This window comes from Salminus brasiliensis, chromosome 12 (assembly GCF_030463535.1).
Source record: "Salminus brasiliensis chromosome 12, fSalBra1.hap2, whole genome shotgun sequence".
Taxonomy (NCBI): domain Eukaryota; kingdom Metazoa; phylum Chordata; class Actinopteri; order Characiformes; family Bryconidae; genus Salminus; species Salminus brasiliensis.
Window position 1 is genome coordinate 1,297,211 of NC_132889.1, and position 17,256 is coordinate 1,314,466.

General features: G+C 44.6%; 1 protein-coding gene across 3 annotated transcripts in view; it reads left to right on the forward strand.

The window, feature by feature from the left end:
* The window catches only part of sec24b (SEC24 homolog B, COPII coat complex component), a 28,771-nt gene extending 11,752 nt beyond the window's left edge, over positions 1-17,019 (forward strand). For all 3 annotated transcript variants that reach the window (XM_072693105.1, XM_072693106.1, XM_072693107.1), the window contains 20 exons: positions 1,172-1,255; positions 3,590-3,756; positions 4,259-4,443; positions 4,649-4,751; positions 6,144-6,270; positions 6,600-6,709; positions 6,959-7,071; positions 7,166-7,284; positions 7,998-8,053; positions 8,283-8,489; positions 8,889-9,012; positions 9,653-9,811; positions 10,734-10,907; positions 11,087-11,197; positions 11,655-11,830; positions 12,220-12,357; positions 12,926-13,030; positions 13,791-13,883; positions 14,334-14,437; positions 15,039-17,019. In XM_072693105.1, coding sequence (XP_072549206.1) covers positions 1,172-1,255; positions 3,590-3,756; positions 4,259-4,443; positions 4,649-4,751; positions 6,144-6,270; positions 6,600-6,709; positions 6,959-7,071; positions 7,166-7,284; positions 7,998-8,053; positions 8,283-8,489; positions 8,889-9,012; positions 9,653-9,811; positions 10,734-10,907; positions 11,087-11,197; positions 11,655-11,830; positions 12,220-12,357; positions 12,926-13,030; positions 13,791-13,883; positions 14,334-14,437; positions 15,039-15,153 — 2,570 coding nt within the window. In that variant the 3' untranslated portion in view covers positions 15,154-17,019. The remainder of the gene's footprint in view (positions 1-1,171; positions 1,256-3,589; positions 3,757-4,258; positions 4,444-4,648; positions 4,752-6,143; positions 6,271-6,599; positions 6,710-6,958; positions 7,072-7,165; positions 7,285-7,997; positions 8,054-8,282; positions 8,490-8,888; positions 9,013-9,652; positions 9,812-10,733; positions 10,908-11,086; positions 11,198-11,654; positions 11,831-12,219; positions 12,358-12,925; positions 13,031-13,790; positions 13,884-14,333; positions 14,438-15,038) is intronic.
* Positions 17,020-17,256: the final 237 nt, after the last annotated feature.

Sequence of the window (17,256 nt, forward strand, 5' to 3'; positions counted from 1 at the left end):
GAACCTTTTTAATGTCTAAAGAACCTTCATTTGATGTAGAGATTCACTACAGGCACTACACATGGTTCTTTGTGGAGCTAACGGAGGTTCCTCTGCGGTATTCCTCAAAGAACCATTTGAAGCCCCTTTTGTTTTTTGAGTGTAGTAGAGTTAGAGGTCTCCTCAGATATTGCCGGATGGCTTCTGGCTCAGTGAGCGCTTCATTAAAGGGGGTTCTGTTAAGGACGGGAGTAGAGGGAGTAGACTCGGATCAGCATGGGTGAGGTTTGGAAGCAGGTGTAGATGTCGTCATGGTCCCTTGCCGTCCCTGTGCGTTAAGCAAAGGCACTAATCCACTGAGGACACAGATTTAGCCTGGGATAACTGGAGCTTAGCCAATTGGATCCCTCTCCCCCAGTCTCTCTCCCTTTCATTCTCTCAGATTGTGATCAAATCCTCAGAGAGGTTTGGGATATATATGCTTATATATGATCTATAACTTTATTATATTTTATTATATTAGTATATTTATGTTATATACTGTATATATGTCCAGTGTCATAAAGACTGTCTGCTAGAACTCTGTAGGTTTGTGGCAGTCTTGTATTTGTGGATGTTGGGTGGTGGGATGCAGCACATATGGCCAGTATGGTGCAGGCTAAGCCTGGGGGTCCTCTCCTGAAGATCCATATTAGTCCAGGGCGAGTCTTAAAGGGACACCCAGGCCAAAGCGACACACACAAGCACTGCTACATCTACTGCAGACATGAGTACCTGCTGAGTTCTATGGATCAGACCCAGTACATGAAGTCTGCAGTAGGTTTGTAATGCATCTGTGTAGAAAATATACACTTCTTAGGGGAGGTCTTGGTTATAGTAGCAGTGTGTGAAACTACCTCCACCATGTTTGGAAGCTGTACTTTGCCTGGCTAGCTCTCTCTGTGAGCTGAAGTTGATCTGCTTCTAAACTGCTGTATTACGTCACCAAGAGGAGATTCAGATAATCTAGGAAGTTCTGCACACACCTCAGTCATCACACACACTCACCATGATAACACACACACTATTACGGTGCAGAAAGAGTCCACAAGGTAAATGTACATAAGTGTAGGCTACATTTTTACCCAGCTCTCTAATTTATTGTGTGTGTGTGTGTGTGTGTGTGTGTGTGTGTGTACATATATTCTCTTAGGTGGAGACAGTTCCTCTACTACAACAGGCAGCGCATCTCCTGTTCCGAACAGCTACGAGTCTCTAGAGGGAGGCAGCTACTCAGGTACGTCTTCAGTCTCAAAAATAAACCCAAATAAACATAGTCAGTGGTCAGTGAGAGCGTCTACCTGTAATTAACTCTATATAACATTAGAATTAACCCAAATAAACAGAAAGTCAGTGATCAGTGAGAGCGTCTACCTGTAATTAACTCTATATAACATTAGAATAAACCCTAATAAACATAAAGTCAGTGGTCAGTGAGAGCGTCTACCTGTAATTAACTCTATATAACATTAGAATAAACCCAAATAAACATAAAGTCAGTGGTCAGTGAGAGTGTCTACCTGTAATTAACTCTATATAACATTAGAATAAACCCAAATAAACAGAAAGTCAGTGGTCAGTGAGAGCGTCTACCTGTAATTAACTCTATATAACATTAGATTAAACCCAAATAAACAGAAAGTCAGTGGTCAGTGAGAGTGTCTACCTGTAATTAACTCTATATAACATTAGATTAAACCCAAATAAACAGAAAGTCAGTGGTCAGTGAGAGTGTCTACCTGTAATTAACTCTATATAACATTAGAATAAACCCAAATAAACAGAAAGTCAGTGGTCAGTGAGAGTGTCTACCTGTAATTAACTCTATATAACATTAGAATAAACCCAAATAAACAGAAAGTCAGTGGTCAGTGAGAGCGTCTACCTGTAATTAACTCTATATAACATTAGAATAAACCCAAATAAACATAAAGTCAGTGATCAGTGAGAGCGTCTACCTGTAATTAACTCTATATAACATTAGAATTAACCCAAATAAACAGAAAGTCAGTGATCAGTGAGAGCGTCTACCTGTAATTAACTCTATATAACATTAGAATAAACCCTAATAAACATAAAGTCAGTGGTCAGTGAGAGCGTCTACCTGTAATTAACTCTATATAACATTAGAATAAACCCAAATAAACAGAAAGTCAGTGGTCAGTGAGAGTGTCTACCTGTAATTAACTCTATATAACATTAGAATAAACCCAAATAAACAGAAAGTCAGTGGTCAGTGAGAGCGTCTACCTGTAATTAACTCTATATAACATTAGATTAAACCCAAATAAACAGAAAGTCAGTGGTCAGTGAGAGTGTCTACCTGTAATTAACTCTATATAACATTAGATTAAACCCAAATAAACAGAAAGTCAGTGGTCAGTGAGAGTGTCTACCTGTAATTAACTCTATATAACATTAGAATAAACCCAAATAAACATAAAGTCAGTGGTCAGTGAGAGTGTCTACCTGTAATTAACTCTATATAACATTAGAATAAACCCAAATAAACAGAAAGTCAGTGGTCAGTGAGAGCGTCTACCTGTAATTAACTCTATATAACATTAGATTAAACCCAAATAAACAGAAAGTCAGTGGTCAGTGAGAGTGTCTACCTGTAATTAACTCTATATAACATTAGAATAAACCCAAATAAACATAAAGCTAGTGGTCAGTGAGAGTGTCTACCTGTAATTAACTCTATATAACATTAGATTAAACCCAAATAAACAGAAAGTCAGTGGTCAGTGAGAGTGTCTACCTGTAATTAACTCTATATAACATTAGAATAAACCCAAATAAACATAAAGTCAGTGGTCAGTGAGAGTGTCTACCTGTAATTAACTCTATATAACATTAGAATAAACCCAAATAAACATAAAGTCAGTGGTCAGTGAGAGTGTCTACGTGTAATTAACTCTATATAACATTAGAATAAACCCAAATAAACAGAAAGTCAGTGATCAGTGAGAGTGTCTACCTGTAATTAACTCTATATAACATTAGAATAAACCCAAATAAACATAGTCAGTGGTCAGTGAGAGTGTCTACCTGTAATTAACTCTATATAACATTAGAATAAACCCAAATAAACAGAAAGTCAGTGATCAGTGAGAGTGTCTACCTGTAATTAACTCTATATAACATTAGAATAAACCCAAATAAACATAGTCAGTGGTCAGTGAGAGTGTCTACCTGTAATTAACTCTATATAACATTAGAATAAACCCTAATAAACATAAAGTCAACAGTCATGATGTGCTGTTGGTCAGGGAGAGCACAGGTTTGGGTGCTCTGTGAATTCCAGGCCCTATATTGATTTTTATTTGTATTTATTAGAATATTAAGGTTATAATAATGAGATGTTTGTTGTTCAGATAAACAGCTTTACAGATCCTTTCTTCAGAGGCTCTGTGTTTAGAACAGCCTTTGCTTTGCAGCTCAGATTGAATTTAAATTGCTTTACAATGAAAATCTGCCCAGCTCATTTGCATAATGCAAAAACAAAGGCATGGAAATACAAATGATTTATATTTCTTTTATTTGTCCTCTCTCTCACTCACTGTTTCAGGCTCCTCCTCTGTTCCTCCTACTGGCGACTCCGCCAAGCAAGCCCCGCCCTTTGGCTACAATTATCCAACCATGCAGCCAGCTTACCAACAAAGCCCCGCCCCCAGGCCAGACTCCTCTGCACCACAGGGAGGCTACAACGCACCTGGATATCAGCCATATTCACAGGTAAACACAGGAAAAGCCCTTCCCAAATTTGATCAAGTGCACCTGTAAGTTGATGGACCAAATGACCCATAATTCATACCTGCTTTGCTTATACGTCAGATGTAGACATTTATGAATTGATCGGGGGATTGGTAATTTGTTTTTATGGCTAACTGAACAGTAGAGTACTATACAGAGCCTTTCAAATGGGCCAAAATACTGAAAACGCTGACTGTAACAGGGAGAGCAGAGTCACTGTCGTTGATACTCTGGGCCAGAAAGAGTCAGGTGAAGGAGGCAGGGCCACGCCAGAGCTGTCCGCGTAACGCTGTTGGTGTAAAATCCTGCAGTATTACTCTACTGCCTCAGTCCACATGCTTCTCTACCTTCACATGCTGCTTCTGCAGCTCTCAGACTGCCCAGAAATGCATGTGTAAAGCGTGTCCTTTAGGGGTGGCGCCCACAAGTACCAATTCTCCATAATGCTCTTTTAACCCCCCCCCCCCCCCCCTCTCTTGTGTAGCCGTTCCCCAGTCTGTCTCAGCTGTCTGCAGCGCTGGGGGGTCTGAGTGGGGTTCCTGAGCTGGAGGTGGAAGCTCTGCGGCCGGTCAATCTGCTGCAGGAGAGGAACATCCTCCCGCCGAGTTCGCCCGCTCCACCCGAACCCAATCTGAGCAGCGACCTGCGCAAAGTCAACTGCAGTCCGGAGTAAGCTTGCACTCACTCTCTCTCTGTCTCTGTTTGTGTAAGCCAAAACATTATGACCACTTCCAGATAAAGGTAATGGTGTCATATTAGGCATATTTGGTCATAATGTTTTGGCTTATGGTTTAATTGAAGGTGTAATCATTAAAAACCTCATTAATTCTGCTATTAATCAATCTCTCTCTCTCTCTCTCTCTCTCTCTCTCAGTACATTCCGCTGCACTCTGAGTTGCATCCCTCAGACTCAGGCTCTGCTGAATAAAGCTCGTCTCCCACTTGGACTGCTCCTACACCCTTTCAGAGATCTGACGGTACGACAACAAGACACAGATGTGCAAATGCACACACACAAAGCTTGTCTAGTCCATGTAGAGAAATACTGCCAATAGAACAGGACTCTCTGGAGCAGCATTGAGCTGTGGAGCACTTTGGGAAGTTGGGGATGATGAGGTGGGGTGGTGATCAATCATCCAATATCCTAACCTCACTAATGCTCTCGTCACTGAATGCACTCAAATTCTCACAGCAATGCTCCTCCTCCAGAATCTAGTAGAAAGTCTTCTTCTCTGGACAGTAGAGACAGTTACTCCAACAGAAGCAGGATCAGCTCTTTTAATCCCCTTGATTTCAGAAGAAGGAATGAGCAGGTGTCCCAATACTTTTGTCAATATAGTGTACGGATTGCATCGTCAGGTTCTTGCCTGTACTGAACCCTGTTCCACACTGAAACACATTGTTTCAGAGCTCCAGTCACACAGAGAGGCGTATTGTGAAACGCTGACAGTCCGAGATTCCCACGTGGGTGTTTTTTTTTGGGGGGGGATTGTTTGGGATTTTACTGATTTGAAGGTTTTAGATGATCTCAGCTCTGAAAGCCTGTGTACATGCTCTGCGCTCTCTTGGTGCTCTCGGCCCAGGCCTCCGTATCCCTGTTCCGGAGCGGGTGGTCACTTTAGTAAATTACAGAGGGGATAAGCTGTGGTCAGAGCGGGCCGCTTCACAGCTGCTTATACTCTGATAGTCTCTCACCTGGATTGACTCCAGTGTTTACACAAACACACGTTCCCCTCAATACCACTTCTTCTCCTCTCTCTCTCTCTCTCTCTCTCTCCCTCTCTCTCCCTCCCCATCTTTATCACTCTCCTCTGTCTCTCTCTCTCCCCCGTCTTTATCACTATCCGTCTTTCTCAATCTACCTATATCTCCCCATCTCTCTCTCTCTCTCTCTCTCTCTCTCTCTCCCTCCCCATCTTTATCTCTCTCTCTCTCTCTCTACCTATATCTCCCCATCTCTCTCTCTCTCTCTCTCTCTCTCTCTCTCTCCCTCCCCATCTTTATCACTCTCTCTCTCTCTCTCTACCTATATCTCCCCATCTCTCTCTACATTTTCTTTGTCTCTCTCTCTCTCCCTCGTCTTTATCACTATCCGTCTTTCTCAATCTACCTATATCTCCCCATCTCTCTCTCTCTCTCTCTCTCTCTCTCTCTCCCACCCTCTTTGTCTTTCTCTCTCTCCCCCTCACTCACACTTTCTCGCTCAATCTCTTTTTCTGTCTATGTCTCTTTCTATCTCTCTCTCTCCCAATTTTCTCATTATCTCTGTCTCTTTCTACCTCTTTGTTTCTCTCTCTCTCACATACTATTTTTCAATCTGTCTATATATTTTCCATAATTGTTTTCTTTCTCTCTCTCTCTCTCTGCAGCAGTTACCAGTCATCACCTCCAATACGATAGTCCGCTGCCGTTCGTGTCGGACCTACATCAACCCGTTTGTGTCGTTCCTGGACCAGCGCCGGTGGAAGTGTAACCTCTGCTACCGCGTCAATGACGGTGAGCTGAAGGACGGGAGCCACCCTCCTCTAATTCAATGGCTCATGCTGTGTTGACCGCTGCTCGGCGCTGCCGGGTCCCCATAGGCCGGGCCGGGTGTCAGACTGCGGCCTCTGGGGCCTCATCGCTGCAGAGCTCAGAGCTCTACCTCATTAAGCACACCTGAGTCGGCTCCTCAGATCATTAGCGAAGCCTTAATGAGATACATTTGCAGTGTTTGACTGGGGAGAACTCCCCACCTCCAGGGCAGTGCATCGCGGTCACGGGCAGTGTGTGTGTGCTTAGCGTGGGATCCTGATGTTTCTCCTGTCTCTTTCCATCCTTGCCAGTTCCTGATGAGTTCATGTACAACCCCGTCACACGTTCCTACGGAGAACCCCATAAGAGACCAGAGGTGCAGAATTCCACTGTCGAGTTTATCGCCTCCTCAGACTACATGGTGAGTTGGAACCATTGACTGCATATGTGATCTGCACCAATCAGCCATAACATTAAAACCACTATGTTGATGGATGAGGAACTTGGAGAAGAACCAACCTGTGATGTTCTAGATGACTGGGTCAGAACATCTCCAGAACATCAGGCAGGTCTTGTGCTCCAATTAGGTAGAACTGATGGGTTCATGGAACGCCTGGTGTGCCGTCTGACGCTGTGCTGAATAAATCTGGGTGTCCTTTCTTCTCTGTAGCTGCGACCCCCTCAGCCTGCGGTCTACCTGTTTGTGTTGGATGTATCCCACAATGCCGTGGAGACGGGCTACCTGAATGTGTTGTGCCAGTCGCTGCTGGAAAACCTGGAGAAGTGAGACCAATATTATGATTATCAGTAATACTGCTGTATAATTGTAGTTTGCCAATATTGATTAATACAACCACAAATTCCCGCTCTCACTCAGGTTGCCGGGGGATGCTCGGACTCGGATCGGGTTTCTGACGTTTGACAGCACCATCCACTTCTATAACCTGCAGGAGGGTCTCTCCCAGCCCCAGATGCTGGTTGTCTCTGATATCAATGGTAATGATCTCTTCCTTTTGTTCCCGTAATGACCCACTCTGCATATATGGACAAAAGTATTGGGACACCTGCTCATTCATTGTTTCTTCTAAAATCAAGGGTAATAAAGAGTTTCTCCTGCCCTGCTTTTGTTGGAGGAACTGTCTCTGTCTTTCTACTAGAATGCTGGGGGGCTTTATACCCCTCTAGCCCACGCTTGGCATTATTAGGCAGCATGGAGCCAATAGGGTCATGATGTTGATCTGCTCCAGAGAGTCCTATTCTTTTGGCAGTACTTCTTCTCTACAGGGACTAGACAATCAAGATGTAACAATGTAGTTGAATGCATTCACTAGAAGGGGTGTCCACAAACCTTTGGACATATAGTGTGTGTGTATGTAAGATAATACATCTACACACAGTGTTTTAACGCCATGTTAGCAGCAGTATGGGTGGCACTGATTTACCAAACCAAGTGTTGATGTAAGGAGAACTCTAAATAGTACTAGACTCCTTGGAGTCTTGGAAATGTTCTAAAGATGAAAACAGTGATGGAGAACCACCACCACCACTTTCTGTAGGAGTGTTTATTATTAGTGTTTTTTCTAATGTCAGTGTTTTACTGAGCAGATACACACACTGTCCAGATAAGCAGCTGTAAGCGTGGCACTGTTCGTACTGTGATTAGATGTGTACCATATCAACCACCCTGATGTTTGAATTGTGTCTCGCAGACGTCTTCATTCCCACTCCTGACAGTTTGCTGGTGAATCTCAAGGAGAGCCAGGAGGTACAGATATCCTTCTCTATCTTTGTGTGTGTGTGTGTGCGAGAGAGAGCGAGAGAGAGCGGGAGGTACACACACAGCTGTTTGCAATGGTTTCCAGCTCTCTGTGTGTGTGTGTGTGTGTGTGTGTGTGTGTGTGTGTGTGTGTGTGTGTGTGTGTGGCTCTAATGATATGGCAGGGTCTCTGTGTATATCACTAACCCCATGTGTGTGTGTGTGTTTATGTGCACAGTTGGTGAAGGACCTGCTGAACGCTTTGCCAGGGATGTTTATGAACACCCGGGAAACCCACAGTGCCCTGGGGCCGGCGCTGCAGGCTGCTTATAAGCTGATGTCAGCCACCGGGGGGCGTGTGTCTGTGTTCCAGACCCAGTTACCCACCCTAGGAGCAGGAATGCTCCAGTCCCGAGAGGACCCCAACCAGAGGTCCAGCACCAAGGTCCACAAAATTATTATTATCATTATTTTCCTTCTGCTCCTCCTCATTTTTCTCTGTCTCCTCTAAATCCTTCTCCTGGTCCTCCTCCTTTTTTCTTGTCCTCCTTCTACTATTTCTCATTCTTCCCATCTGTCTTTTCCTCGGTCTTCATCTCCTCATCATTCTTCATATCTATGTCCTTCCTAATCATTCTTATTCTCCACCCCCCTCATCGGTCTATCCTTTTCTCCTCCACCTTCTTCTCCTCCTTCTCTTCCTGCTCATTGTACTACTTCTACTCCTGCTTCTCCTGTTTCTTCTCCTCCTCCTCCTCCTTGATCTTCTTTTTCCTGCCTTTCTCCATTTCCTCCTTCTCCTTTGTGATGTATTAACACACCTCTGTGTGTGTTTGATTTCTAGGGTGTTCAGCACCTGGGACCTGCTACAGACTTCTATAAGAAGCTGGCTCTGGACTGTTCCGGGCAGCAGATAGGGGTGGACCTGTTCCTCCTGAGCTCCCAGTACTCAGATATGGCATCTTTAGGTACAGAGACACCCACACAGACACTCAGCTCTCAGGAGAGGAGCTCTAGTTCCATCAAGCTGCATGCACCAACTACACACATGCAGTTGAATAACACAACCCTCTGAAATCTAAGCCTTTCTGATACCTAGTATCTGAGTTCAGTTATGACTGGAGTGGAAGTGGAGAATGAAATTGTACACTTTTGAGTCAAGGCAAGGCTTTAGGTATGTGTCTAATTCAGGAGCAGCCTGTCCTACCGGTGTGTTTAGCTAAACCAAGCTCTGGTGATCTATCTGGATGGTACATGGCTATCTGAGCTGGTTTTTGGACCCATCAGCAGGTTTTTCAGTCATTGTTGACGTGCACAACCGTGTTGCTTGTTCACTAGACATCTGGTTGGTCCACAGATTGAATAACAGGGCCAGGTCTGCTTTGCTGGCTACCTTTCAGAATAAAAGTCCCTGCTAACTGTTTATACTGTTTGTGCCAAGCACTCACATGGATACTCTGCAGCGAATAGTCCCAAAGTTATTGAACAACATGAAAAGCATGAGGGCTTAAGTGATTGGTGCATTTCTAAAATCAGCAGATAAATACCTAATTATTCAGGCAGTGATTTGAGGATTTGTATAAACTCAGACTGCTCCCTCTCCTGTAGCTTGCATGTCAAAGTACTCGGCTGGCAGCGTCTTCTACTACCAGGCGTTCCACCACCTCCACAACCAGGCTCAGAAGGTGAAGCTACAGAAGGACCTGCAGCGCTACCTCACCAGGAAGATCGGCTTCGAGGCCGTCATGAGGATCAGGTGCACTAAAGGTAGGAAGAGCACGGGATCAGCCGGTCATCTTTCATCCAGTTTGGCCAGTGGAGCTACAATGCTAATGCAACTAGCACGTAATGGAAGCTTATACCCCACTACACACATGCCTAGATCCCTCAAACTGAACCAAGTAGTTAAGCAGTCTCTAATATCAGCCTCTGATTTCACATACTGTCATAATATACAGGTGCAGGCGTCTATATGTCTGTTTTTAGCCCAAGTTTAGCCCAAGTTCTAGATAACAGGAAGTCATACAGTATCAAAAACCACATATTTAAGTCTGTTAGGAATTACTGAACCCCTCCAGAAGATTTAGGCAGGAAATAGTAGTGGAAACACCCCCAAACCTGGAGATTCTTTATTATACTTTAGTGTTTGTCTACTGGGTATCTGTAGTGACAGCTTCTAGAACAGCTGCAAATTCACCAGAATTGAACGAACCCAGTCTGACCGGTTGAGGCAGCAGTAAATCCCACCTAATCACATTTCAGAGGCGATGCCGTCAGCAGAAAAGCAAGTCTGACTTTTATTGTGGCTGACGGTTTTAGGTTGTTTGGTCAGGTATCAGCCTGGAAGACCTAGTTCACTCCCATTCTGACAGAAACGAGGATACACATGGGCTTGTATCTGTATATGTGGGCTGGTATCTCTGTTCCAGATATCAGAACCTCAGTAAACTCTAAAGATTCTCTGTTTTAAGTCGTAAACAAATTTTGTTTACCAGTGTTGGGGGGGCTGGAGCTTTAAATCTACACATTATTATTATTATTATTATTATTATTATTATTATTATTATTGGATGTACAATAACAAATGGTGGATATAGGAAATTAAATAATCACTCTGTTTATGAATGGAATTGATTATTGATGTAAATATGTATGCATTTTTAACCTCTCCTCTCTGATTGGTCGGCAGGGTTGTCGATCCACACGTTCCACGGCAACTTCTTTGTGCGCTCCACTGACCTGCTGTCTCTGGCGAACGTGAACCCGGATTCCGGCTTCGCCGTGCAGATGTCCATAGACGAGAGCTTAGCAGACACATCCCTAGCATGCTTCCAGGCTGCTCTGCTCTACACATCCAGCAAAGGTGCGTGTATACGTGCTGCGAATGACGGCTACCTCGCCTGATCCCGCTGCTGTATAGACCTTAAATAAACTACTCCGAGAGCGCCCAGCAGCTCTTTCTCGGCGTAGTCCTTACAGGGCTTTGTTTGAGCACGCCTTATGTTTACATGTTTCTGATTGGCTGGTTTGTGTGATTGGCAGGTAAACGGCGAATCAGAGTGCACACACTGTGTTTGCCGGTGGTGAGCCAGCTCAGCGATGTGTTCGCTGGGGCCGACGTTCAAGCCATCACCTGCTTGCTCGCCAACATGGGTGAGTGTCTTAACACACACATGTTTTTTTGAGCCTGGGAGTGGACCAGAGAACCGATCTGTAGTCCTTCTGAATTGGGTTGGTCTGGTTGGTCTGGGTTTCGCTCCCACTGGCTCGTGTGGGGTTGTGCGATTGGTTCATTTTGTCACATGACTGATTCTTCTTATCACAGTCATACTGAAAGATGATTGATGATCAGAATCAGTCCCAAAAACACTGATTGGTCCGTCTCTAATTCACAGCATTTATTAATACGTGGCTTTTACATGTAAATCGCATGAATGAGGCAGTAGACAGAAGAGTTAGGAGTCTTACCCAGGGACTGATATTGGTGGAGGGTGTAGAGTGGTGGGCTTGCCCAGCCAGGGAATCGAACCCTGGAAAAGATCTGCTACACCCACGTAGAGAATTCCTTACAGAAGCCCCTAATGCCCCTCTCTCTCTTTCTCTCTCTCAGCCATAGACCGCTCCATCACCTCCAGTCTGTCGGATGCTCGGGACGCGCTGGTGAACGCAGTGGTGGATTCATTAGAGGCGTTCCGTTCCAACGGCTCCAACCTGCAGCCAGCAGGCCTCATCGCCCCCGCAGCTCTGCGGCTCTTCCCTCTATACGTACTCGCACTGCTCAAACAGGTGGGGGCGCTATATTCACAGAAAACAAGGTTATTTACTCTTCTGGGATCTTATTGGTAGATAACACAGCCTAGCGTGTTTTTGATCAGAAGCAGGGCCTCGCTGACCGATTTGCCAGTAAGATGAAAAATAAGGGGAGAGCAGATTGGACAGGCTTGATTTGGGCTGAAGTTATCTGGCTAGCTGGGAAAACCCTGTGGATTTGTTAAACAGCCCCAGGTCAAGGTTTCCGCTCACTTGTTGGTGTGCGAGTCTGGGTTGGACAAGTTGTATGAATGTGAAGTGTCAATTCTTACTAGGCCACAAGAGGGCATACAGTCCCCATCCAGAAAGTACCAAAGGACTGATTTTTGGAACCTGTCTAACGCTTGAAACGTCGTCCCAAACAGAAAGCGCTGCGGACGGGGGTCAGCACGCGGCTGGATGAGCGAGTGTTCGCCATGTGTGAGTTTAAGAGCCAGCCTCTGAAACAGGTCATGCGCATGGTCCACTCTGACCTGTACCGCATCGATAATCTGACCGAACAGGTACAACACACACACAGTGTTTAGCATTGATCCTACTGATGTATTTAATATATATTAAATATATATATATATATATATATATATATATATATATATATATATATATATATATATATATATTTAATAAGGTGTAGAAATGTTTGTAATATGTATTAATTTTAGGAAACTGTAGCATATAAATTACTGGGAGGATAAATACAGATTTTGACATTTGTATTTAGAAATAAAATAAAACCCTGACTTTAAAATTAATACTGAATTAATAGTAAATATGCACTAAAAATACACTGAAAATATGTGAGTGCAACTTTACATGAGTGGAAAACGACAATACAGACATTACACTGTTTTATTTTTAATATTTATTTATTTTGCCTGAAAAAGTACTAAGTATTAAGTCACATCAGCTGTTGAAAAAATAAACATTAGGGCTTTATTGAGGAGTATTTTGTCATTTTAATCCACATAAATTCAGTATTTAGTTGTGTCCTTCATATTAAGGTATAACCGGCTGTAATCTGCTGATTGCTGTCGTTTGAGCTGTTCATTCACTGTGTCTCTCCTGTAGGGGGCGCTGCACCTGAACGACCGTGTGATTCCCCAGCCTCCGCTGCTGCAGCTCACAGCTGAGAAACTCACCAGAGAGGGAGCCTTCCTCATGGACTGTGGCAGCGTTAGTGCCCCTCTGTGTAGTTCTATGCATCTCAGTCTACCCCACTTTACAGCTGCACCCAGTAGGCGTGTCCTCATACCCACTCCTTTATAACATTCATCAGGATTGGGACATCCCTGCCAGGGCTTGGAGCTGCGTATCTTTTAGATATTTTTTTATTTGAATGAAATATGTTGATTTTTATATCACTTCCTGAATAATCAAACGTATTTATTATTATTATTATTATTATTATATTTTTAATATTATTATTGTTATTGAATCACACATTTTTAGTTCTGTGATACTAAAGTATTTCTTTGAGCACCATAAAAGTACAGAATTTCCCTAGCCTGCTCCAGAACACTCAACTCTATTCATTTGAACTTGGTCTAGATATTCCAATAACAATAATAATATTTAAAAATGAATAATAATAATAATAAATAAATGTTATTATTTGGGAAATGATATAAAAAATCTAAGCATTTCATTCAGATAAAAAAAAAAATATCTGAAAGACACGCAGCTCCAAGTCCCAGCAGGGATGTCCCAATACCTGATCAATGGCTTGAGGGCATTAATTACATGATATTTGCAGTCCGTGGCTCCGGCTGTACGCTTTACTTTCTGTAACTGGTGGTTTCCCATTAACGAGGTCCAGCTCCGGGAGACTCTGGGTGGAGTAGAGGAACACTGAGGGTTCCACAGCGGGGTTCTCATATGTTCTCATGTTGTCCGTAAGCCTGGCTCACCTGCGCATGTTCCTCTTGTCCTGCAGGTGATGTATCTGTGGGTGGGGAAGTGCTGTAATGAGTCCTTCATACGGGACGTCCTGGGCTGCCCCAACTACGCTTCCATACCCCTCAGCATGGTGAGTCTGTGTGTGTGCAGATTGGGTAGAGACTGTATCCGGACACAGAAAACTCATCCATGTGGTGGAGGTCCGTCTCTGACCGCCTCTGAATGTGGATTGAGTGATCGGATCACAGTGAAATTAGATGGATGTGGGAGACGCTGCTGTTTGTCAGTGTTGAATCGGAAAGGAGGAGTGTAGGACGGAGGAGTCGGGATTGGGGGTGTAATGTTCTCCTCTCCATATAGAAGTTCTGATCTGACCGGAATGCCAACCAGCCCCTAGTTTAGAGAACCCAGCCCTGTTCCCCCAAACCAAACGCATACCTCCCCCGACCACGACCAGCAAGCTGCAGCCCACTGAGACATCATCTACAGACATGAACTGTGTGTGTGTGTTTGTGTGTGTGTTTGTGTGTGTGTGTGTGTGTGTGTGTGTGTGTGTGTGTGTGTGTGTGTTTGTTTGCAGACGGAGTTTCCACAGCTGGAGACGGCGTCCTCAGAGAGGAGCAGAGCGTTTGTGTCCTGGCTGCAGGAGTCCAGAGCGTTTCCGGCTGCCCTCTACGTGCTGAAGTACGCCTCTCTCACTCTCTAACTGTCTCACTAACTCTAACTGTCGCGCTGTCTGTCTCGCTCTCGCTCTGTTGTTCTCGCTGCCGTACTGTCGCTGTTGCTCTCACACTGCCATTCTTGCTGTCGCGCTAACTCTCACAGTCACTGTGCCGCTCATGCTTAGATCTCACTGTTGCTCTCGCGCTGTTATATTCGCTCTCGCACTGCCATTCTCACTGTTGGTCTGCCGTTCTCAATGTCGATCTTTCCCGCTCTCGGCCATTCTCTGCCATTGTCGCTGTCGCTCTCCCTCTCTCTTTGTCACCGTAGCTCTCGCACTGCTCTTTTCACGGTAGCTTATACGCTTTCTCTCTCTCTCACTGTTGCTCTCACACTGTCAATCTCATTCTTGCTGCCGAGAGAGCCCGGCGACAGTGAGAATGGCAGCGCGAGAGCACATGGTCGTATGGTCACTGTAAGTGACCATACGACCATGTGCTCTCGCGCTGCCATTCTCACTGTCGCCGGGCTCTCTCGGCTGTAGACTCTTTTGTATTTGTACACATGCTTGAACAGGTTGTATGTTTACACTTCCCCTCTCTCGCCCTCTCTCTCTCTTCAGAGATGACCCCTCCTCCAAGAGCAACTTCTTCCAGCACCTGGTGGAGGACCGCTCCGAGTCGGCGTTCTCCTACTACGAGTTCCTGCTCCACATCCAGCAGCAGATGTCCAAATAGAGCCACGTCCACACCGAGCCCGACGCTTCACGACTGGTTCCGGCACCACGGATGGATCCACTTTTAGCAGGACGCTGTCCGTTTGGATCACGGCGTGACAGAGACACACCCCTCCCACCTCCCATCGGCCAATCACAGCTTGTGGTGGCCTGAGAGGGAGGGGTCAGTACCATTGAGGAAAACGATGAAGCAAAATAATGAATGAACAAGAGAACAGAAGCTGAGGAGAAACGGAGCGGGATAGTAATCAGAATCAAAGTGTTAACGGACGCTCTAGACTATATATGAAGTGCAGATAGACACACACACACACACACACACACACACACACTGGACTTGTTCTGAGTCCATCGCCCAAGCTTAGCCCTGTCTTAGCCACTGTTCTACCACTTGTGTCCAAACCCCCTTTTTTTCCCCCTTTTCTTTTAATACCAGTCTTGGCTTCATTATGTGTAAGTGCACTAACCATGTATCGCACACAGCCATCGCTAACACTATTTACTTTCGTTCTTTTGGGTTTTTTTTTTTTTAAACACTGCCACACAACGATACAGCACCATGCCCACATAGCATCGCAGTCACGCAAAAACCTTGAGACGCCTCCAAATTGGCGACGCCACAGAAGAAGCACAAGAAACCTGCTTAACTTTTAATGGAATCAGTATCTTATTATATAAGTCCATGTCAGTTTGGAGCATTCCTGTTGGTCCAATTTCTCGTGGAATTCTGAGATTCGTGGAACTTGATGACCCCACCGGGCAAAACACACAAGCTCATCTGTCAAGCTTGGCGGAGGTAGTATCATAGCTTAGGTTGAATGGAGTGGAAAGGGCTGAAAATCTTGGATGGATATTTTTGGATGTAAACATTTAATTCCATATCATTCTAAATCGTTCCTATTGGTCCATTCGTCATGGAATCATCTGACAACTTGAGGAAATGACAGAGCAGAACATACAAGCTCATCTGTCAAGCATGGCGGAGGTAGTGTCATTGCTTAGATTAAGTGGAATAGGCTGGGAATCTTGGACAGATCTTTTTGGATTTAATATATATATATATATATATATATATATATATTCCATGTCAATTTGGAGCATTCCTATTGGTCCATTCATAATGGACTTTTAACAACCTGAGGACACGACAGAGCAGAACATACAAGCTCATCTGTCAAGCATGGCGGAGGTAGTGTCATAGCTTAGGTGGAGTGGAGTGGAATGGGCTGAGCTGGGAATTTTGGTCAGATCTTTTTGGAGCATTTCTATTGGTCCATTCATCCTGAAGTGTGGAAACGGTGTAAAGACCATCCACCAGATTCTCATTATGTCCAAAAGAGAAAATCGACATACTGGATATTTGAGGTTTTTGCGTGACCGTGACGATATACCGACTACCTTCGTTACACCCACACTTAGTTTCACTTACTCATCTCCCCTCCCCTCATCCAGCTCCCTCTCTTTATTTGATGACGTGTATCGGGAGCGTGTCGTAGCTGAGAGTGCTATTAGGTCAGCCGTCTCTCGTCTGTAGCTGCGAAGAGGTTGACCAAGGCAGTGGCGTAACCCTCATAACCCTCATACCCACCCCACCTCACCCCAGACAGACACCCATACACATGCCCATGGTTCCAACCACACCCCTCCCCTTCCAGGCTGCCTGGATTTGTGCTGTTTATGAAGCTAGGATAATCCTCTTCCTCCCAAACAACAGCTCCTTTTGTTTTCTTGGGGAATTATTAGACAAACGAGAAACAAGGCTGCCAACAGACGTCGCGATCCACTTTGTAACTCTGGGGGGGGAAAGAATATTTTATGTGCGATAATTTATGATGAGCTTATTGAATAAAATGAAAGGCTATTCCTCTGTTTGTCGGTTCTTTACCTGAACTTACCATCTGCTTAGGTGTAAGTGTGTGTGTGTAGGTCCAAAGGTGCAGAAGATCAGCTGCAGATGATCAGATCATGATTGGAGAGGATTATTCTGGAGGAGTCTGGAGTCTTATTTAAACCTCAGGCGTTTAGTCTGATCTGCTCTGGATTGATGGTTGAAGTGAGGGGTGAAGAAGATCACCATCATGGCCAGATCCAGCCAGAGAGCTCT